The sequence below is a fragment of the Neofelis nebulosa genome, chromosome 3 (assembly GCF_028018385.1).
Source record: "Neofelis nebulosa isolate mNeoNeb1 chromosome 3, mNeoNeb1.pri, whole genome shotgun sequence".
Lineage (NCBI taxonomy): Eukaryota > Metazoa > Chordata > Mammalia > Carnivora > Felidae > Neofelis > Neofelis nebulosa.
Window position 1 is genome coordinate 21,335,485 of NC_080784.1, and position 19,210 is coordinate 21,354,694.

The 19,210-nt window shown below is 38.5% G+C and overlaps 2 protein-coding genes across 26 annotated transcripts in view; one reads left to right on the plus strand and one right to left on the minus strand.

The window, feature by feature from the left end:
• The window catches only part of ASAH1 (N-acylsphingosine amidohydrolase 1), a 50,104-nt gene extending 46,435 nt beyond the window's left edge, over window positions 1-3,669 (plus strand). The window contains exons 11-14 of the mRNA XM_058720066.1: window positions 922-1,053; window positions 1,158-1,281; window positions 1,708-1,764; window positions 2,635-3,669. Of these exons, the coding sequence (XP_058576049.1) occupies window positions 922-1,053; window positions 1,158-1,281; window positions 1,708-1,764; window positions 2,635-2,724 (403 nt within the window). The 3' untranslated portion in view covers window positions 2,725-3,669. The remainder of the gene's footprint in view (window positions 1-921; window positions 1,054-1,157; window positions 1,282-1,707; window positions 1,765-2,634) is intronic.
• A 907-nt stretch (window positions 3,670-4,576) lies between these two features.
• PCM1 (pericentriolar material 1) overlaps window positions 4,577-19,210 on the minus strand; it is an 84,013-nt gene continuing 69,379 nt past the window's right edge. For 20 of the 25 annotated variants that reach the window (XM_058720047.1, XM_058720045.1, XM_058720049.1 and 17 more), the window contains 8 exons: window positions 17,757-17,819; window positions 17,394-17,529; window positions 16,938-17,098; window positions 14,124-14,199; window positions 13,322-13,578; window positions 11,598-11,690; window positions 11,373-11,490; window positions 4,577-7,118 (listed from right to left, as the gene is read on the minus strand). In XM_058720047.1, the coding sequence (XP_058576030.1) occupies window positions 7,021-7,118; window positions 11,373-11,490; window positions 11,598-11,690; window positions 13,322-13,578; window positions 14,124-14,199; window positions 16,938-17,098; window positions 17,394-17,529; window positions 17,757-17,819 (1,002 nt within the window). In that variant the 3' untranslated portion in view covers window positions 4,577-7,020. Of the gene's footprint in view, window positions 7,119-9,762; window positions 10,122-11,372; window positions 11,491-11,597; window positions 11,691-13,321; window positions 13,579-14,123; window positions 14,200-16,937; window positions 17,099-17,393; window positions 17,530-17,756; window positions 17,820-19,210 lie in introns of those variants that run through there. The other 5 variants (XM_058720050.1, XM_058720062.1, XM_058720063.1 and 2 more) reach the window with 1 other exon arrangement.

Sequence of the window (19,210 nt, forward strand, 5' to 3'; positions counted from 1 at the left end):
CTGCTCTGGTTGGGGCTACCAGTACTTGTGCTGAATAAAAATGGTGAGAGTAGACATCTTTGTCTTGTTCCTAATGTTAGAGGAGAAACTTTCAGCTTTTCACCATTGACTACGATGTTACTTGTGGGTTTGTCCTATGTGGCCTTTATTATGTTGAGGTATGTTCCCCCTAATACCCACCTTGTTGAGTTTTTATCATGAAAAGATGTTGAATTCTGTCAGGTGCTTCCCCTGAATCTGTTGAAATAATCACATGCTTTTTATCCTTCATTTTGTTATCGTGGTGAAACACATTGATGTGTTGATGTCGGTCCATTCTTGCACCCCTGTAATAAATACCATTTGAGTATAGTGTACGATCGTTTTAATGTATTGGCAGTTTATTTAAATTGCTCATATTAAAATAGAAAAATATTTTCTAGCTACATTGAATAATTATTTCAGAATTTCTTAGGTTAACTTTTGACATTCATAGGGAGTTCATGGTGTGTGTGTGTGTCTGTGTGTGTGTGTGTGTGTGTGCACGCGTGTTTAAAGCAAATGAGCTCATTTATTTAAAAAGTGCTAGGCATAGGGGCGCCTGGGTGGCTCAGTCAGTTGAGCGTCCGACTTCAGCTCAGGTCATGGTCTCACCGTTTATGGGTTCGAGCCCCGTGTTGGGCTCAGTGCTGACAGCTCAGAGCCTGAACCCTGCTCTAGATACTCTGTCTCCCTTTCTCTCTCTCTCTGACCCTTTCCCACTCATGCTTTGTCTCTCACTCTCTCAAAAATAAGTAAACATTAAAAAAAAAAAAAAGAAGAAGAAAATAAAAGAATCTGTTTCTCAGATACTTTTGTTTTCCCTTAGTTTGCACAACTAAATATTTTTCATTCCAAGTCCACTAAAAATGTTTACTCTTTTTTTTAAATGTTTCTATGTAGTTATGAAGAAGCCAAGAATATATTGACGAAAACTAAGATATTGGCCCCAGCATACTTTATCCTGGGAGGCAACAAGTCTGGGGAAGGTTGTGTGATTACGAGAGATAGAACACAATCTTTGGATGTATATGAGTAAGTACATTTGTTCAAACAAAATAAGTAGAAACTAAAGCATAGACTGACATATTTACAGGTTTAAGGCATGAAACCTAGTCAGACTCTCTGTTTGTATTTAGACTCAACCCCAAGCAGGATAGATGGTATGTGCTACAAACAAATTATGACCGTTGGAAAAGTCCTTTCTTTCTCGATGATCGCAGAACGCCTGCAAAGATGTGCCTAAACCGGACAACTCAAGAGGTACAGTCACAATGTCCTATGTAGAAATAAATGGTAACGTTTGAAGATTATCTTAGTTGTGGCATTTTTCTTTGGCCTTTGAGGAACTTATAAACTTCCTGTTATTCAGTATCTCTGGACAATCTGTACTGAGTTTTTGTTTCATTTTCAATTGAAAGAGCAAAATTTTACAGTACTTGCCTTTTTACTCTAATGTTGGGACACCACTCTGTAGCTGAATGACAAGAATTAAAGAGGGCAGGAGGAGAGAGAAAAAGTGACACATTAGAACCATTAACTCTTCTAACAGTGACCCCAAAGGAAATTCTTTTAGGGGTTTCTGGGAGGTTGACTGAAGAAAGCCTTTGTTTCTAATAGCCCATTGTGTGGATAACCCTCCTGACATCAGCATTTAACTTAATGAACAAAATTACTTTTGTGTTTTAGAATATCTCATTTGCGACCATATATGATGTCCTGTCAACAAAACCTGTCCTCAACAAGGTATTTTTAAAATATATATACTTATAATTTTTAATTTTAATAATTTTAATTGTAATTTCATATTTTTAAAACATGTATGTATATAATTTACTTTTAGGGAAATAACCTGGGCCTGTGTTTTTATCTCTCCCTGTTATCGTGGATCAGTCAGAGCTAGAACCCCCAAGTCATGTTCTGCTTAAGGTTGATTTTTAAAAATGTTTTTTGTGTGACTAAAACAGTCACTCCTGGGATATGACAAACCGATTAGTGTGGTTTGAGGTCCAGACTGATCAGAGTATGGTCTCTGGTTTTACCTCCATGACGTTTCAGTTATACAGCCTTTTACTAAAACTTCAACTTCTCCCTGTCAGAAATCTCACACTGTACACTACAATTAGCACCTAGAACTCAATGAAGTCTGAAGTCTGTTTTCAGATGGAGCTTCGTGCCTGAGTTTCCCCCGCTGTGTTAGAGATGCGTTAAGGAGAAGGACGGCCACAGCCGGGCTGTTTATCCTCCACGGAACCATCAGGCTCTGCGTGAGCTGAGGACGTGGGGTGTTACAGCACTGGTGGTGAAGCACCGTGCTACTCAGGAATCAGATCTTGTAAGGAATTAACGGGATTCTCTCCAGAGCCTGTTTATATTCATGACCTGGAGTAATGGTTCTATTGAAGTCAGTTGTTTCAATTATTATTGTTTTGCTGTGGCATTCTTAAATGGTGAGATGTAAATATTAACTTATTAACTATTTGGTTCTTTATTTTTGTATCTTTGTATACATACCGTTTATATACTGTTTTATACTAAGTGTATAGAAATGCTAATGTAAGTCAGGACGTCGTTGAATTGGAAACATTTTTCAAATAAAAGTCACTTTTCTTTCAGCTGACTGTATTCACCACCCTGATGGATGTTACCAAAGGTCAATACGAAACTTACCTGCGGGATTGCCCAGACCCTTGCATAGGTTGGTGAGCACACACCCGGCGTCTAGAATGCTGTGTGGCATGAAGGTGGCAACTCACCCGTGTCCAAGTAGTACGGCTGTCTGACCTCCTTCCAAGACTGAGACTCGGGGCAGTTTCTCTTTGGGGCATGAGTCCACAGACCATTTTTGCCCTAACAGTTGATTACTCTCATTTCCGGTTAACTTTGTTACAGAAACCAATCACCTAGAATTTGCGGTGTCACTCCACTTGGACGTTTGGGGACAGGGACCTCGTGGGGCCCACCTCCACAGAATAAAGCCAGAGTCCCGGTGGGCACTGACTCCGGCACATCTGTACACCATTCTGTCTTTCACTTTGATCCACGTATTGGTATGGTTTTCCGTACAGCAGTCTTTTCCTTCTGATTCTTTTCAAATTAACATACCATGGTCTTTGCTGTTTTTGACAGCAATGTGGAGGAGACAGACATCCACCTGTGTAGTTCTCTTAACAGGCAGTAGGACTGGAGCCTTTGACCCTGAATAGAAGTACTTTTTTTGGGTTCATGAAGTAATCCGTATGTGAAGGCAGCCTTTTGTACACAGAACTGAAACGCTCCCTTTTTCATGATTAGTCTACCTCCCAGTCACTCCAGGCATTTGTTAACTTCAAAAACTGAGTCCTAGGTTCTGTGAGTTAGTAGTAAACAGGTCAAAGCCTTGTGGAAATCGAGAGGTGAATCCATAAACTCTCACAAATGTTCACTTAATACATTTTTAGTTTGTCTTTCTGATCGTGTATTTCTTAAAAACCTTACTAAAAATGTCTTTCAGAAATCTGTTTATGAAAAGCGCTGACGGAACGTGTTAACCTTTCAAACTTTCACACAGTTAACTGTGAAGTGCATGCCAGTTGGGTGAGACTGTATCCACTTCATTTTGTGTAATGTCACTTGTATTCATGACGCTTAATAAACAGTCGTTGGAAATAGTGTTGGCAGACACGTGTGCCGACTCAGTGTGGACCTACGTGCTGGAGATCCAAGCTGAACATGCCTGAATTCAGTTACAAGGCTTGTGTAGGTGGGTTCTTCAACTTAAGACGCACTGGTCACTAGCTGACGTGACTAATCCTTTCATCTCAACCCAGTGTTGTCAACAGTGTGTAGGTGTCCAAAGGCTACTTTTCTCCCGGGAGGAGGAGGTGCTTCCACAAAACCGTAGGGATGCTCATGTTAGCTTAGTGAGGCTAGAGGAATTACAGGAGGATTTGTGTTAAACTTCCAATTCTGCCCCTGATAAAAATGAAATGAGGCAAACTTGGATTTTTTCCTGAAATAATAGCCATCCTTTTGATATGTATAATAAATAGGTGAGATGCTGTTTCAGACCCAACTTCCTCAGGACTCATCAGAGAATATGGAGGAAACAACTAGCATGGAGGTTTTAGGTAGCATTGTTTGGTGGCAACAAAGCAGTTATAAATTAGGATACGGAGCATAAGCCTATTTGTGTATGTCCTTGTGTCTACAGTGTAGAAGGATGACCGGGAGGGTGTTTACCAACATGCCGACAGTGGTTCCCACTGCTGGCTTAACTTGGAGAGGACACGTGAATGGGATGGCACGCACACCTGGTTTTCCTATACGTCGCTTTACCGTCCTTCACAGATAGTGTTTTCACAAAGAGGTCTGTGGCGACCCCGCGTCATTGACGAAGGTCTGTCGGTGCCATTTTCCAACAGCTTTTGGTCCCTTTGTGCTGTCACATTTTAATAATTTGTACAATATTTCAGACTTTTTCATTGTTATTGTATTTGATATGGTGATCCACCCACTGGCCATTCGCCCATCTCTCTCCCTGGGCCTCCCTATACCCCAGGACACAACAGTCTTGAAATTAGGCCACTTAGTAACTTGTTTATTACATTGATTTATTTTTGTGAGACAGATTGAGACAGAGCTTGAGCGGGGAAGGGGCAGAGAGGAGACACACAATCCAAAGCAGGCTCCAGGCTCTGACCAACTGTTCAGCGGCACAGAGCCCGACTCAGGGCTCGAACCCACGAACCATAAGATCATGACCTGAGCTGAAGTCAAGACACTTAACGGACTGAGCCACCCAGGCGCCCCAGCCCACTTACTAACTTTACAGTGGCTTCTAAGGGTTCCAATGCAAGGTAAACCATACATCTCTTTCTTTTTTCCTTGGAAAGTCTGTACCGCTTATAATCCCTAGTTCCCCACCACCCCCACCTTCTCTAGCAACCACAGGTTCTCTATATGTACAAATCTGGGGGGGCGGGGGTTGTTTTTTAGATTCCACGTATGAATGAAGTCACATGGTATTTATCTTTCTCTTATTCCACTTAGCAGAATACCCTCTAGGTTCATCCCTGTTGTTGTAAATGTTAAGATCTCATTCTTTTTTACAGCTGGGTAATACTCCGTTTTATATACATGCATACACCACATCTTCATTCATCTATCAATGGATACTTTGTTGTTTCCATATGTTAGCTTATTGTAAATGATACTGCAGTAAACATAGGGGTGCATGTATCTTTTTTAATTAGTGTTTTCTTTTTCTTTTTCTTTGGGTAAATAGCCAGTAGCAGAATTATTGGGTCATGTTTTAATTTTTCCAGTGTTTTCCACAGCGGGTACGCTAGTTTGCATTCTCAGCAGTGCGCGAGGGTTCCCTTTGCTACACATGGTTGCCAACACGTTACATCTTGCCTTTCTGATACTAGTCACTTTGACTAGTGTGAAGTGCTATCTCATTGTGGTTTTTATTTGCATTTCTGTCATTAGTGATGGTGAGCATCTGTATGTCTGTTTTGGAAAAATGTCTTTTCGGATCGTCTACACATTTTTAATCTTTTTTTTTGCTATTGGGTTTTAGGAATTCTACATATATTTTGGATATTAACTCTTTATTGGTTACGTCATTGACAAATCTCCCATTAAGTAGGTTGCTGTGTCTGTCACTTTAAATCAGAAGCTCACAATGACACAGCTCGCTGAGGAAGGCATGTAGAAAGCCAAGAAAGACTGAAAGCTGGCCCTCTTATGCCACATGGGCAGGCCAGGTGGCGAATGCAAGTAAGTTCTTGAGGGAAACTCAAAGTGGCATTCTGGTGAACACACGAATGATAAAGTGAGACAGCCTTATTGGTGATAGGGAGAAAGTAAGTTTGAGTGGTCTGGAAAGATCATCAGACCAACCACAGCATTCCCTTAAGCCAAAGCTTAATCTAGAGCCAGGCCCTAACTCTTTTCAATCCTGGGAAGGCTCAGAGAGGTGAGGAAGCCGCAACAGCAAAGTTGAGACCTGGCAGAGATTGGTTCATGCGATTTAAGGAAAGAAGCCTTCTTCATGATATACAAGTGCAGGATGAAGCAGCAAGTGCTGATGTAGAAGATGTAGCAAGTTATCCAGATAACTGACGCAGGTGTCTAAACAATATACATATATTTTTAATTGAGAGAGAATGTGCGAGTGGGCAAGAGGGGCAGAGGGAGAGAGGAAATCTTAAGGAGCCTGATGTGGGGCTTGATCCCACAACCCTGGGATCATGACCTGAGCGGAAATCAAGTCGCACACTCAACCGACTGAGCCACACAGGTGCCCCTAAACGACAAATTTTCAGTGCGGGTGAAGTAGCTTTCTTTTGGAAGAAGATGCCATCCAAGACATTCATAGCTAGAGAGAAGTCAATGCCTAGCTTCAGAGTTTCAAAGGACAGGCTGACTCTGTTAGGGGCTATCGAAGCTGGTGATTTTAAGTTGAAGCCAATGCCCACAGGCCATTCTGTAAACAAAGCACATCTGTTGGCAACACGGTTTACTATTTTAAGCCCACGGTGGACACCTAACAGCTCAGAAAAAAAATTTTCTTTCAAAATATTACTGCTCATTAACATTGTACCAAAGAACTCTGATGGCGACGTACAACATGATTTATGTTGTTTTCACGCGTGCTAATAACACAACATCCTTTCTGCACCCCATGTTTCAAGGTGTATTTTTGACTTTAGAATCTTACTTTTGAAAAAATACCTTTTGTACGGCTATAGCTGCCACAGAGTGATTCCTGAAGTGGATCTGGGCAACATAAACTAAACCTGGAAAGGATTCACCATTCTAGATGCCACGAAGAACATTTGTGATTCGTGGGGAGAGGTCAAAATCTCAACGTTAACAGGAGTTTAAAAGAAGTGGATGCCAACACTCAAGGACGACTATGAAGGTTCCAGACTTCAGTGGAGGGAGTAACTGCAGATGTGGTAGAAATAAAGAGAATTAGAATTAGCTTGATGATGTGACTGAACTGCTGCATTCTCATAACACTTGAATGGATGAGGGGTTGCTTCTTAGGGATGAGCACAGACAGTGGTTCCTGGAGAGACAGTCTACTCCTGGGGAAGATGCTGTGAAGACTGTTGAAATGACAAGAAAAGAATAAAACTTAGTAAAACAGCAGGAGGGCTTGAGAGGATTGACTCTAATTTTGGAAGAAATTCTACTACTGGGGAAATGCTATCAAACAGCATAGGGTGCTAGAGAGAAATCTGTGAAAGGAAGTCAAGACAATGGCAAACTTTAAGAAATTGCCACAGCCACCCCAGCCTTCAGCAGCCATGAACATTGAGGCAACGCCCTTTATCAGCAAAATGATTACAACTTGCTGAAAGCTCAGATGACGGTTAGCATTTTTTTGCACTAAGATACTTTCTAATTAAGGTATGAACTTTCAGATATAATGCCATTGCACAGGAAACAGGGTACAGTATAAACATAAACTTTTACATGCCCTGGAAAACCAAAAACATTTGACTCCCTTTATTGCAATACTTGCTTTATTGTACTGGTCTGGAACCAAACCTGTAATATCTCCAGTGGATGCCTGTATCATTTTTTTAAGTTTCTTTATTAAGAGAGAGAGAGAGAGAGAGAGAGAGAGAGAGAGAGAGAATGAATCCCGCAGAGCCCAATGTGGGGCTAAAACTTATGAACCGTGAGAACATGACCTGAGCCGAAACCAAGAGTCAGACACTTAACTGACTGAGCCACCTAAGGTGCCACCAATGTATGCCTGTATTACTTTTGCCCCATTGTAAAACTAAAAAATCATAACTTGAACCATCATTAAGTTGGGGACTGTCTATACACTAGGTATGTTAAGAGAGAACTCTAATTCAGGCTTGATAATGTGATTTGTTTTCAAAATATCCAAATCAAGAACTTTTTGTAAAACTGTTGGCCCAATTTGAATATGGGATAGCTCTGAATATGAAAATGTTCTCTATATACTATATAGAATAGATATAATTAAGAAATAGAGTATAGCTACAGTGTAAGAAAAATGGTCTCAACTGTAAGTCTCTGGCTAGTTGATACGTCACTCTTTTTCACGTTTTTTCCGTTTTGTTTTGACATTTAAAATTGCCAAATAAGCCATAACTCTGAAATAAATTCTAAAGCATAAGTGACTATGTCAGTTGAAATGAAAATGCAATTCAGGGCTGTATGGAGGATATACATTTATTAACAGTGAAAAAGCATTTACCCAAAGTGAATGTTACAAAATACAAAGAGTACCTGCACAGTCCAGTGGGCTCACTAGTTTAAGCATTATCTCAACCTGCACAGGATTCTGTCTCACTCATTTTGACCTTTCTCCCTCTTTTATCTGTAACCAGATTTTCAACTTAAAAATTAAGAAACAGGAATCCTGAATGCCTAACCTCTGAGCAGTAGTTACTAAGGAAAATGTAATACAAGTTATCTGATCTTAAGCCCCAAGTATTTTAAAACTGAATTATCTTCTAAAATAGAAAACAACAGACTAGGTTACAGCAGCTATAACACAAGTCAAATAAGTTAGATAAGGTCCACAGCTTCTAGAGTAATAACTAAGAAGTACAGTTCTTCCACCGTACCTATCTTTCATAGGCATGTAGAGAGAGACAGAGCTGTAACACGAAGGCTTGGCTTGTGTGCCAATATGAAATTCTCCCCTTTCCGTTCGGAGTCTACAAGACATATAAATATAGAACTTGAGTATCCATATAATCTATCGTTTTAGTTTCCCAGAAGTCAGGCCAACTGGGTAAGAATTCCTGATTCTGGAATGATAGTTCTCTGAATAGGTTTTTTTTTTTTCCCCCCTCTCTCTCTGGCATAGGTTTTATTAATGTCAGAGATCTACACCTCACATAATTTAATTAGTAATACAGTAAATGTCCTCAGAAATCCTCAGTTAACAGACTCCCTGATGAGCATTGTAATTTTACAATCAAGTATCAGGCAACTAAGAATTTTAAAGGAATACCAATGAAATGACTTTCTTATGGCATGTTTCAGTAAATTGTTATTAAGTTTTAAAGACTAATTGAAATTAAGTCTTCATATTTAATTCGAGAAACCTGTAAGGTTGGCTTGATAACAGGCTTGGTGAAGCCTCCCTCAGGTATAGGTCAAGTTTGCAATCTAAAGGTGATTCACCTTTAAAAACTGATTTACTTAGTGATGAAGAAATCTCATAGATGTATCTCAAAAGCCAAGTTTGTCTAAAGGCATACAGAGAGTTAACATTCTGCTACATAAAATTTAGTTCTGTAATCCCTACTTGAAGGGGTTTGGTTTTTCATTTAAAATTAATCATAATGTTAACTGTTTGTGCAGAAATACTCCCTAATTACATAAAACCTTTTTTTTTAGGCTGTGGCAACATAGATAGGAATTGAATTCTGGAAAATATTTATCTGATAAGTATGTAAGTTCACAGTACTAAGGACATGTGTTCTGAACTTAATCCAATTTGAACAGAATATTTATATTTTATAATAACGTCACCAATATCCTGGATACCTTTATAACTTGCCCTATTCTCGCACAGGAATAAGACAATGCAGGCATTTAAAAGAATATCAGACCCAACAGCAGCAACACTCATACTATCTGGAAGCCTGGCCTAATGGCTGCTCTTTATATTAACTAGTCTGTTTCTCTTCTCTAACTATCCTAACCATACAGAACAGTGACTTCCTGTTTAGAATTCAACATCATTTCCAAAAGAGATTACTTTACAGATAAGTCCAACTTTATTTAAAACTACATCTTAAATTTAACAATACTAAACATCACAATGGGAGAGGGAAAAAAAAAAAAAAAAAGACCAAAAAGAAAAAAAGAAAGAAAAGAAAAACAACCCTACAGTGTATCAAGGCTTGAATCTGTCCAGAATTCAGTTTCTGATGTTTTAAACTGCCACGGGCAGAAATCACACCTATCAAGAATGCAGTGTCAAACTAATTTACATTTTTATACAGATCAAAACAGACGTTTATTTAGTGCCATGTTCATGTATGCATTGACTATGTAAAGCAAGTTAGATGAGCCTCTGAAGACCTCTCATACACTTTGGGCTCCCACTGTTTCTGAAAAACAGAATGAATGTATTATAAATTACTGAATTAAGACATACTAGAATTTACTGTTCTCTTACATTAAAGTTATTACAAAAATACTAATGTAGTTTAAAAACAGGTGAGAGTTCGTTTGAGGACAGCAGACTGAGCAGATACTTCATTTCTCTTTAAAAAAACTCCACTAGGAAAAAAACGGTAAAACTGATGAAATCCTGACCAAGAAAAGTGGCTGTGAGGGAAAAGCAGGACAGGGGACAACAAGCCCCCTAAAAGCTAAAAGCAGGGGGTGGCGCAGTGTGGGGCGAGAAGGGCTCAGCCCAGACCCCCTGAGCAGGGGCAGCTTTGAAACTCCAACTAGCAGAACTGGGCTAAACCACTGGGAAATCAGTTAAAGGTTTGACATTTAGTATTTCTAGGGAAAACAAAAATAAAAAATCTTAATTAACTGGCTGATGAATGGACAGAGAACAAGAAAATCCTTTGATTTTGATGCAAGACACGTTCTCATCTGAGTGGCCCAGGGGCTGAGCCATTAGATCGACACAGAAAGAAATCTGGGATTACTACTGCCTGGCTCTGCAATGAGACATACTTACACAGAATGGTCTTCAGAAAAAGTATAGAAGTTTTAACTACTACAGTTATAAAAATAAAATGTGTTTGCTTTTATAACCTTAATGTAAGAAGAAGAGTAAAACTGAATAGAGAAAGCAGGAGGAAAAGGAGGCAGTGGCTGAGTAATGACCAAAGCTGATAGAACGAGCAACCAACCACATATACTTAAAATAACAAAGGTATCCTCAAACAGAAAAACCAAAAATAATAATCGTGAAAGGAGAGGTAGGTCCAAATACTCACTTTTGATAGGGAAGATAAGAGATGTCTGAATTTTTTAAATTAAGAAAAATTAAAACGATATTATTTAAAGATAAACAGTGTCTCATCCAAAAGAACTAAAAACCAGTAATTAAAACAAATGGGCTCCTCCAATTATCCTTAAGTCTTTTGTACCTTTCCTTCTTAAACAACATGCATCTATCACCTTGCTAAAATTCAAGATTTTAAAAATAGAAAATTATAATACCATTTTATACCTAATTTCTAAATTCAGCAGTGGACTAGACTTTTTACAGAATTATGCTTCCTTCCAATATTTGGCTTAAATCTTCCAAGTACTATGAATGGATGTGAAAAACAAAATGATGGTATCAAGAGTCACTAATTTTTCAATATGATTTCGTTGAAATTGGCAACTCTTACCAGGTTCTTTTAGTGTCTGAGAATTCCCAGCTAATTCTTCAGTCTGCATTTCACATAATATTTCACCAGATAAATGGTTTTTCTGTTCTTCCTCTACCATTTTCTTCCTTAGGTCTGCCTTTGGAATGAAAACAAAAAACAAAAACACCTCAAAATCAGTTTTCATCTCAGTAGTAGTATTTGTTATATGAAGACAAGTTTAATTAATCAACAAAAGCAAAATACCTCTGAATATATTGTCAGTTTAAGTGGTAAATCTTCAACTTTCACGAAGTCTTCTTCATCAGATTTTTGACTTATGTTACCAGACTCTGCTTCCTGTAAGATAAATTATATTTAATGAAGGCAATCCACTCTATCTCTGGATCTAAGCCTTTAAAGTCATCCATGCCAAGAGATAAAGTGGATTCTTAGACATAAGTACACATCAGTAATTCCATCCTGTTTGTTTTTGTCCTGCGTTCAACTCCATAAATAAAACAAAGCTGGCCTGCACAGGAAGGGCCATGCACTTGCAGCTGTGGACATACTACCGAGCACATCTGTCTCCATTTGATAAAACAAAGAGCCAGTTTATATAGGTTCAAAGGAAAAATAGCAGTTACACCGAAGGCTAAAATAATCAGAAGAAAAACTGTGGTTTCTTGATACGATTATGAAACGCATCAGAACTGGATCTAGCAGACTATCAGTAAACATTTATAGGCTTTCAATAGCAGCTCTGTGGAAGCTGAGAAACATGAGGTATGAATCTAATAACTCCCTTCTGTGATCTCTTCAGTGTTTCTTTGAAACCTGAAATCTTTTATTCCCCTAGTTTCCCTTTCTGATTTTTAACAATATCACTGTACCAATTACCCAAGTGGAAACCTTAAATTTTTCTTCTTCTTTCAACATTTCTCACCCATCTCTCCCTCATTGATCTCGAACTTGGTGTCTCTATGCATGGTAAGGGAGCTTCCTAACATCACCTCCTTGACAACAAATCTTATACAGTCATCAGATTCATCTTCAAAAAGCATGACTTTGGCCATTTGACTTTCTTGCACAAGAACCTTCAGTAGTGGCCCTGGCCTAAATTTCAAATTCAAGTCCCCTCTATAATCAAACATTAACTTAATTTCAATTGACTGCCTCCTATAGCAACTCTATGCACTCATCAAATTAGAGTAAGAATAAGTCTAACAGGTAACTTTCAGAGTTTAAAATAATTTTATGGTGTAAATTTTATGGTGGTAAAGCAATCAAGACAGTTAAGAAACTCTACTAATGTTTCGGGAATACTATAAGCTGAGAAATCATGAAATCATAATTGTAAATACATCTGTAAGAAGAAAGTTGATGTTAAAAGAAAAAAAGTGAAATACGTTCCTAAGGCCTAAAAGTACATTGTTATAAATCCCTTAATTTTTGCTGACAAGTTTATAAAACACAATCTGAGATCCAAAAAATAACCTACTTACTATAAAAATTAAATTGAAACAAAAATGTCCAAGGTAAAAACTCAACTTATACCCTAAGTATAGATTTGCTACCATATTTTTCTGTCATTTACTGTATAGAGATAAGGAGTCTACTGCTGTCAAACTGTGAACTTTCAGGTTTATCAAGGATTTATGAAATGCTCTAAAATAATTAAGATGTTAGACATGGATACTGTGAGAGATTAACGGTGACCCGCGTATCATCTGTCCAAATCTAAACTTGGAATGAACTCTGAAGACTGCCACCTAAAGCTCAAAATTATAAAAAAGAAGAGCTTTTAGGTTTTGAGACAATCATCTTAATTTACTATCACCCTTCTGTTCAAGTTTAAAATCAGTTTGAATACGAAAACCATCTTGGCAGTTAGTAGGCCTAAACACAAAGGAAAGTTCTGTGTACAGACTGTAAATGTTAACTTGGAAATGGAGAAATACACACAGAAATGAAATGTAAATGATACGTACATAGTCATTCACTAACACTGGAGATTCAGTGTCAGGACTTCCGGCCAAAGAGCTTTCAGGGGTTTCCTGGGCAGATTTAACTTCTTTGACTGCAGGCACCAAGGTGTCAATTTCAGGTAAAGGTAAAGGCAAAGGGTTAGGCTGTTTAGATGAATCAATGGTAGTAAGAGAGTCCTTTTGGATGGCGCTATTTAAAGGCTGCTCATTTTCCAAGATGTTGAGGTAACAGGGTTTCACAGGAGTGCTATCTTGGTCATCTGGCATCAAAAGAAAGTCTTAACATTAATGTAATGAAACAGCTATTAAATTTTACTATTATACCAAATAGGCAGTATATATGAATGAGTAATCAAGATATTTAAAACCCAAAAGAAGAGGCAGCTACAAATTTTCCTTATCAATGGTTCCTAAAATTAGTTCATCAGATTCATCTGGGGATGTTTTAAAAATTAGATTTCTGAAATCCACCCAATTTCTAATGAAGTAGGATATGCATAAATAATATCCAGGAATGGGCATTCTAAAAAATCCCCCACAATTATAGCTAAAGATGTCTTCTTTAAAGACTTTTTTCTGTGTGTTTATTTGTCAACTCTTATTTAACAAGTGTTTGCTGAAACAAAGCCCTCATGTTTTCTACAAAGGATTTAGGGGAAGGAAAAAAGACATATATCAGGTTCAAAACACCTTCCAAGTTACGTTAGGTAAGAATTTAGTTGGGTTTTTTTGTTTTTTGTTTTAGTTTTAAGCACATAAAGGGCACTTTAGATAATCTTAAAATTGAACACTTTAGATTTCTTGCCTTTACTAGTAGTGGGTTCTTGTTCTGATGGGACATTTTTGCTTTCTCCTGATTTTTCAAAGTCATGTTGTAGTACCTAGAAGGAAAAAGTGATGTCTTAATAGCAGGGCCTGAAATATATGGCCACTATATAGGAGATGGGTTACTACTGTAAGGTTTTTGTCCAACTTGAGACCTTCATACAAGGGTATTTAAAAATATCTTCTGAAAGCGTTTCAAGAAGGAGGCATAGTTGCCACTGTTAAGATGGCTAAGTAAAAAGGCTTCCCTTTCTTCTTAACCTCAAAATAATAGAGAACTAGAGTGTTATGGATTCCACTATTTATTTTTCAAATCAGACTGGATCATGAATCACACTAAAAGACATCCGCTTGTATGTAGATGTTCAGTGAATGGAAGAGGAAGTGAGCAGGAGGGAGAAAGATGAAGCAAAGTGCCTTCAGCAAGAAGAGAGAACAGTAACATTCACCTCATGCTTGGAAGTACCAGATTCTAGGAAGGAAGGAATACATTGTGGGTGAAAAGGGGGGTGCTGGTGGTTCTTTGAAACCGTTTAAAGAAGACGCAAATACCAGGTTCCCTCCCCAAACTCAAATAGAAAATGGGAGATTATATTTTGGGTAAAGGGAATTAGCCTCAGACCCGGGGCTGCCAGGGTGGGGTGCAGAAAGCACAAATGAGGACAGGATAAAATGTCACACTGAAAACAGAAGGATTCAGAAGTCTGTGCAGTGATGGGACACTGGGCATGGTCATTTCCACATCAAGCTCCAGAAGAGCGGCTGTCAAGGGGGTGTATCTACCTCCTCTCCGGCAGGAGGACAACGGATGACCCTTCTGGGGAGAAACTAAAACACCCCAAAGAAAATACCAATAGGTACTAACATTTGGGATTTTCTATCAAGAAGCTAACCATCTACCCAAATGCCCTCCCGTGAAGCCCAGAACAACCCCAATCTGCTTTATGCTGAGTCGTTTTTTAATATAAACACTAAAGGTACCACAGGCATTTGAAGAAAGCCTGCAGGTGAGTAAGAGAAGACAGTGCTTCCTTAAAGTAGCAGCATGCTATAAAAAAGTAATCAGAAAATAAAAGTATATAGAAATTAAAAATATGACATTCACATAAATATTAAGGTCAAAAAACCTCCCAGAAAGTAAAACAGAGTAAAGGGACAATATAAAGAAGAGAGGAGATTAGAAATTGGAAAATTAAACCAGGGGCACCTGGGTGGCTCAGTCAGTTGAGCATCTGACTTCAGCTCAGGTCATGATCTTACAGTTCCTGAGTTTGAGCCCTGCATCGGGCTCTGTACTGACCGCTCGGAGCCTAGAGCCTGCTTCAGATTCTGTGTCTCCCTCTCTCTCTGCCCCTTCCCTGCTCACAATCTGTCACTCTGTCTCTCTCTCTCTCTCTTTCAAAAATAAATAAAACATTAAAAAAAAAACCATGAGGGTCAATAATGTCTGACAATATTAATTCTAGGAGGAATGAAGAGAGAAAATGGTGGGGAAGAAATACAGAAAAAGAAAATTTACCAAAATGAAGGACATGATAATGATTGCTCACAGACCCCCTGAGTACCCAGTTTAGTGACCAAAAAAAGACCCACAACAATGTGCATCACTGTAAAACTTCAACACAAGTCCAGGGGAAGCTCCAGTGTAGGAAGGAAAAGATACAAAGAATCACAACTAAAAAAGGCACTCGCCTTCTCAAAAGCAGCAATGAAAACTGGAAGACGTTGGAAGACAGAGCAGTTATCTCTCAAAGATCTGAGGGCAATGATTTTTAACATGGAGGAATTTAAGATTTTCTTAGACATATAAATACAGCCTCAAAATATTTATCTTTTATGCACTTTCTCTGAGAGATACGTGAAATGTGCTCCACCAAAATGAGGTGAAGTGACAAGACTGAATTCTCAAAACAGATGTAATAAAGAATGACAAAGGGAATCCCCAGGCTGCTAGCTAGTGAGCATGTCTAATGAAGAGCCAACCCAAGATGGAGCAGGAAGAACAAAACTGACAGACTGGTTCATGTAGAAAATTGTACTGAGAAGTGTATACAGCTATTGGTGGGCAGAGCAAAGACTCGGGTATGTGGTCAAAGGAAATTAGGTCAAAAAAAAAAAAATTTGAGACAAGTATTAATTTCAGGTGAAAAAAATGTACAAGACTAAGCAATAAACAGTATTTGCTTAGTTCAGCAGTAATATTTATGCAGTTTGGTTACATCTACAGTTAAATGCAGATGTAAGCTAAAGACACAATTAAACAAGGAGGATGGCATTAATATAATTACATGAGGAATCATTAAGTGACCTAAAAGGCTTCACCTGCTATAACAGGAAGTCAACAGAGAATTTCTAATACATAAATAAATACAAACACATTATTCAGAAATAGAGTTAAAGAGCCAAAGAAATCATACAAAATACTGCCTGTGGAACAGGATGAGGTGGAGGCAAGAAATGGAATGATTTTATTTTGTCACATACGATTTCCATGTATGACTAGGAAATACATAAAGATAAATGAAAAATCTAGCTCTTCTGCAGTAATCTGTTTTTATGACCTTTTCCAAAAAAAAAAAAAAAAAAAAAAAGACTAAAGTGCTTTAAAAGTAAACATTGCTAAATACAAAATTAAACTAGGGTTTCATTTGGATTTCAATAAGGATAGTAAAGAGGTCTGTTTACTCACGAGAGTGAGAATAGGGAAGCTGTAAATTTTGACACCTTTAAAAAGGAGCTGCCTTCAGTACTTGAAGATGACTCGGGGAAGGTGTGTTAGTCCCAACCAGAATACCTGATCGTCGTGTTCAGTTTCTTCTGCAGTTTCAGTGCTGGCCTGAAGTGAAGTCTGAACATCTACAGGTCCCTCCTCAAATTCTTCTATCTCTTCATCTTCATTCTCATCTTCTCCACTTCCGTAATTCGTCAAAGCCTGAGTTTCAGCTTTGGATAAGTCTAAGTTGATTAACACACAGTTTCTAGTAAATTTCCATCACTAAATCGTAGTGTCAGCCACCACATATTGCATTCCTGCACCGCACAAGTCCTTTACAACTAGTATCTGAAACCTTCCAAACCATAAGCACTAGAATACTGTGGCACAGAAAGGGGAAGTAATTAGGCAGGGCCACACCAAAAAATCCAGAGTGGCTGACACCTACCTCTGTAGTCACTACACTCCCCCCAACTGTGTGAATAAATGACCTATAAAGAACTCGCATATACACCTAGTACGAGCCTTTCCACTTACTAATAGACACCGGACATTCTTCACTTTCTTCATCTTCCTCTTGTTCAGAAACATCAGATCTCACGTTTTTGGGACCGTCACCATCATACATCTCAGATGTTTGAGTCTGCTTAACTGTTTCGGTCTCATCCTTGTCCTAGTCACAAATAAACATAATTAATTCCTTAAGATACATTTTGAAAACGCATACAGTAAGTCTGCCAAAAAAAAATTAGTCATTATCTAATAAAAAATACAAAAAGTAATTGTTTTTAAAAGAAACTGAAGTTTTGTCAGAATCTCAAACGTTAAAAAGCTGTTAAAAGTTATTTAATCTTCTCTTTCAAAAGCACTGTCTTTAGGCACAAATTAATTAGCACATACTTTGTCTTCATCATCAATTTCTCCAGCAGGTGAGCCATGATCTCCTTCAAGAATCCTTTTGGCCTATAAGCAAGTTAAACAGAAATGAGGGGCAACCTTTCCGCATTATACTTGTATTTAGTAACTTTCACAAATCTGCAGTTTTTGATAAATAATCCAAAGCACTGAACGCTATCTTAGAAATGTAAATTCAACTCTTTCACTGAAATCTTTTAAATTAGCAAAACAAAACCAACACTGCCCACCTGACAACTCCCTGGATATATAACAGCATCTCAAATTTACTAAGTCTAAAACAAAACCTTGACTCACTCCCCAAACTGAAGCCTCCCAGTCTTTCCAGTCTCTGTAAATGGGCCTTCAACAAGTCAGACAACAGAAACCAGCATGTGCTGTACTTTTATTATCCATACCTACACCATTAAAACTCCTCACGGACTCAATCGTCAAAATGGATCTGTTGGTGCACACTCAAAGCTAAGTCACATCATTTCTTACCTGGACTACTATAGTGACCTTACAACAGTCTCCCTGCTTCTGTCTCTTCTCTCTTACAATTCCTATACAATGTGGTATCTAGACAAACCTTTTGAATTGCACAAGAGATTATGTCACTCCTCTATGTGAAAATTTCCCATGGGTTTCCATCATGCTTAGAATAAAATAAAAGAGAAGGTCCTTACCAGTTTGGCCTTACCTACCTAGGTGACTTCATCTACACTCTCACTTCATTTAATGGGTTCCTGCCACCCTAACCTTTTTCCTGTTCTCCAAACTGCTCAATCCTGCCTCAGCCTCTAAACTCACAGTTCTCTCTACCTGCAATGCTCTTCTTCCCTTTCATCTTCATTATAAACTCCTTGTCTTTCATGCCTCAGTTCATACACCCACTCAAACAGCCTCAAGAGACTGCCTATCTTAAAGCAGCCCTTCCAACCATTTCTTACGGGTTTTTTTCCTGTTTTACTTTCTTCAAGCTCTTAGCAATCAGTGGCTGAAATGATCTGAAACTGATCTATGTCTAGATTGAAAATATTATGAAAAGTGTGAAATAGATGACTTGACTCTATCTACTTTACACTGCAGGGAGAAGGGTTACCTCTTTCTGTTTTGGGTCCTGACCTGCTTTCCCTCTGGTGCTTAGAGGGCCAAGAGAAGGTAGGAGGTCTTGGTATGCCTCCAGTTGACGGGAAAAAAAACATCCAGTTTCATATGTGATCAAGGCAAATTTAATAGGGCATAAGAAGCTACAGAGATGTGCAACCAAAGTCCTAACTTGTAAACAAGACATGTGTGTCGGTTGGGGTGATCAATATTCCTGGGACATCTACTGGGGTGGGCAAGTGCTACAGCAGGCAGTTGGCTGGTTGAGGCCCGGATCCCAGTCCCCCTCTCTTCAGCAACTGACAATCATGTGAGTAATATATATGACAATTCCTGTCACCAATTTCTGT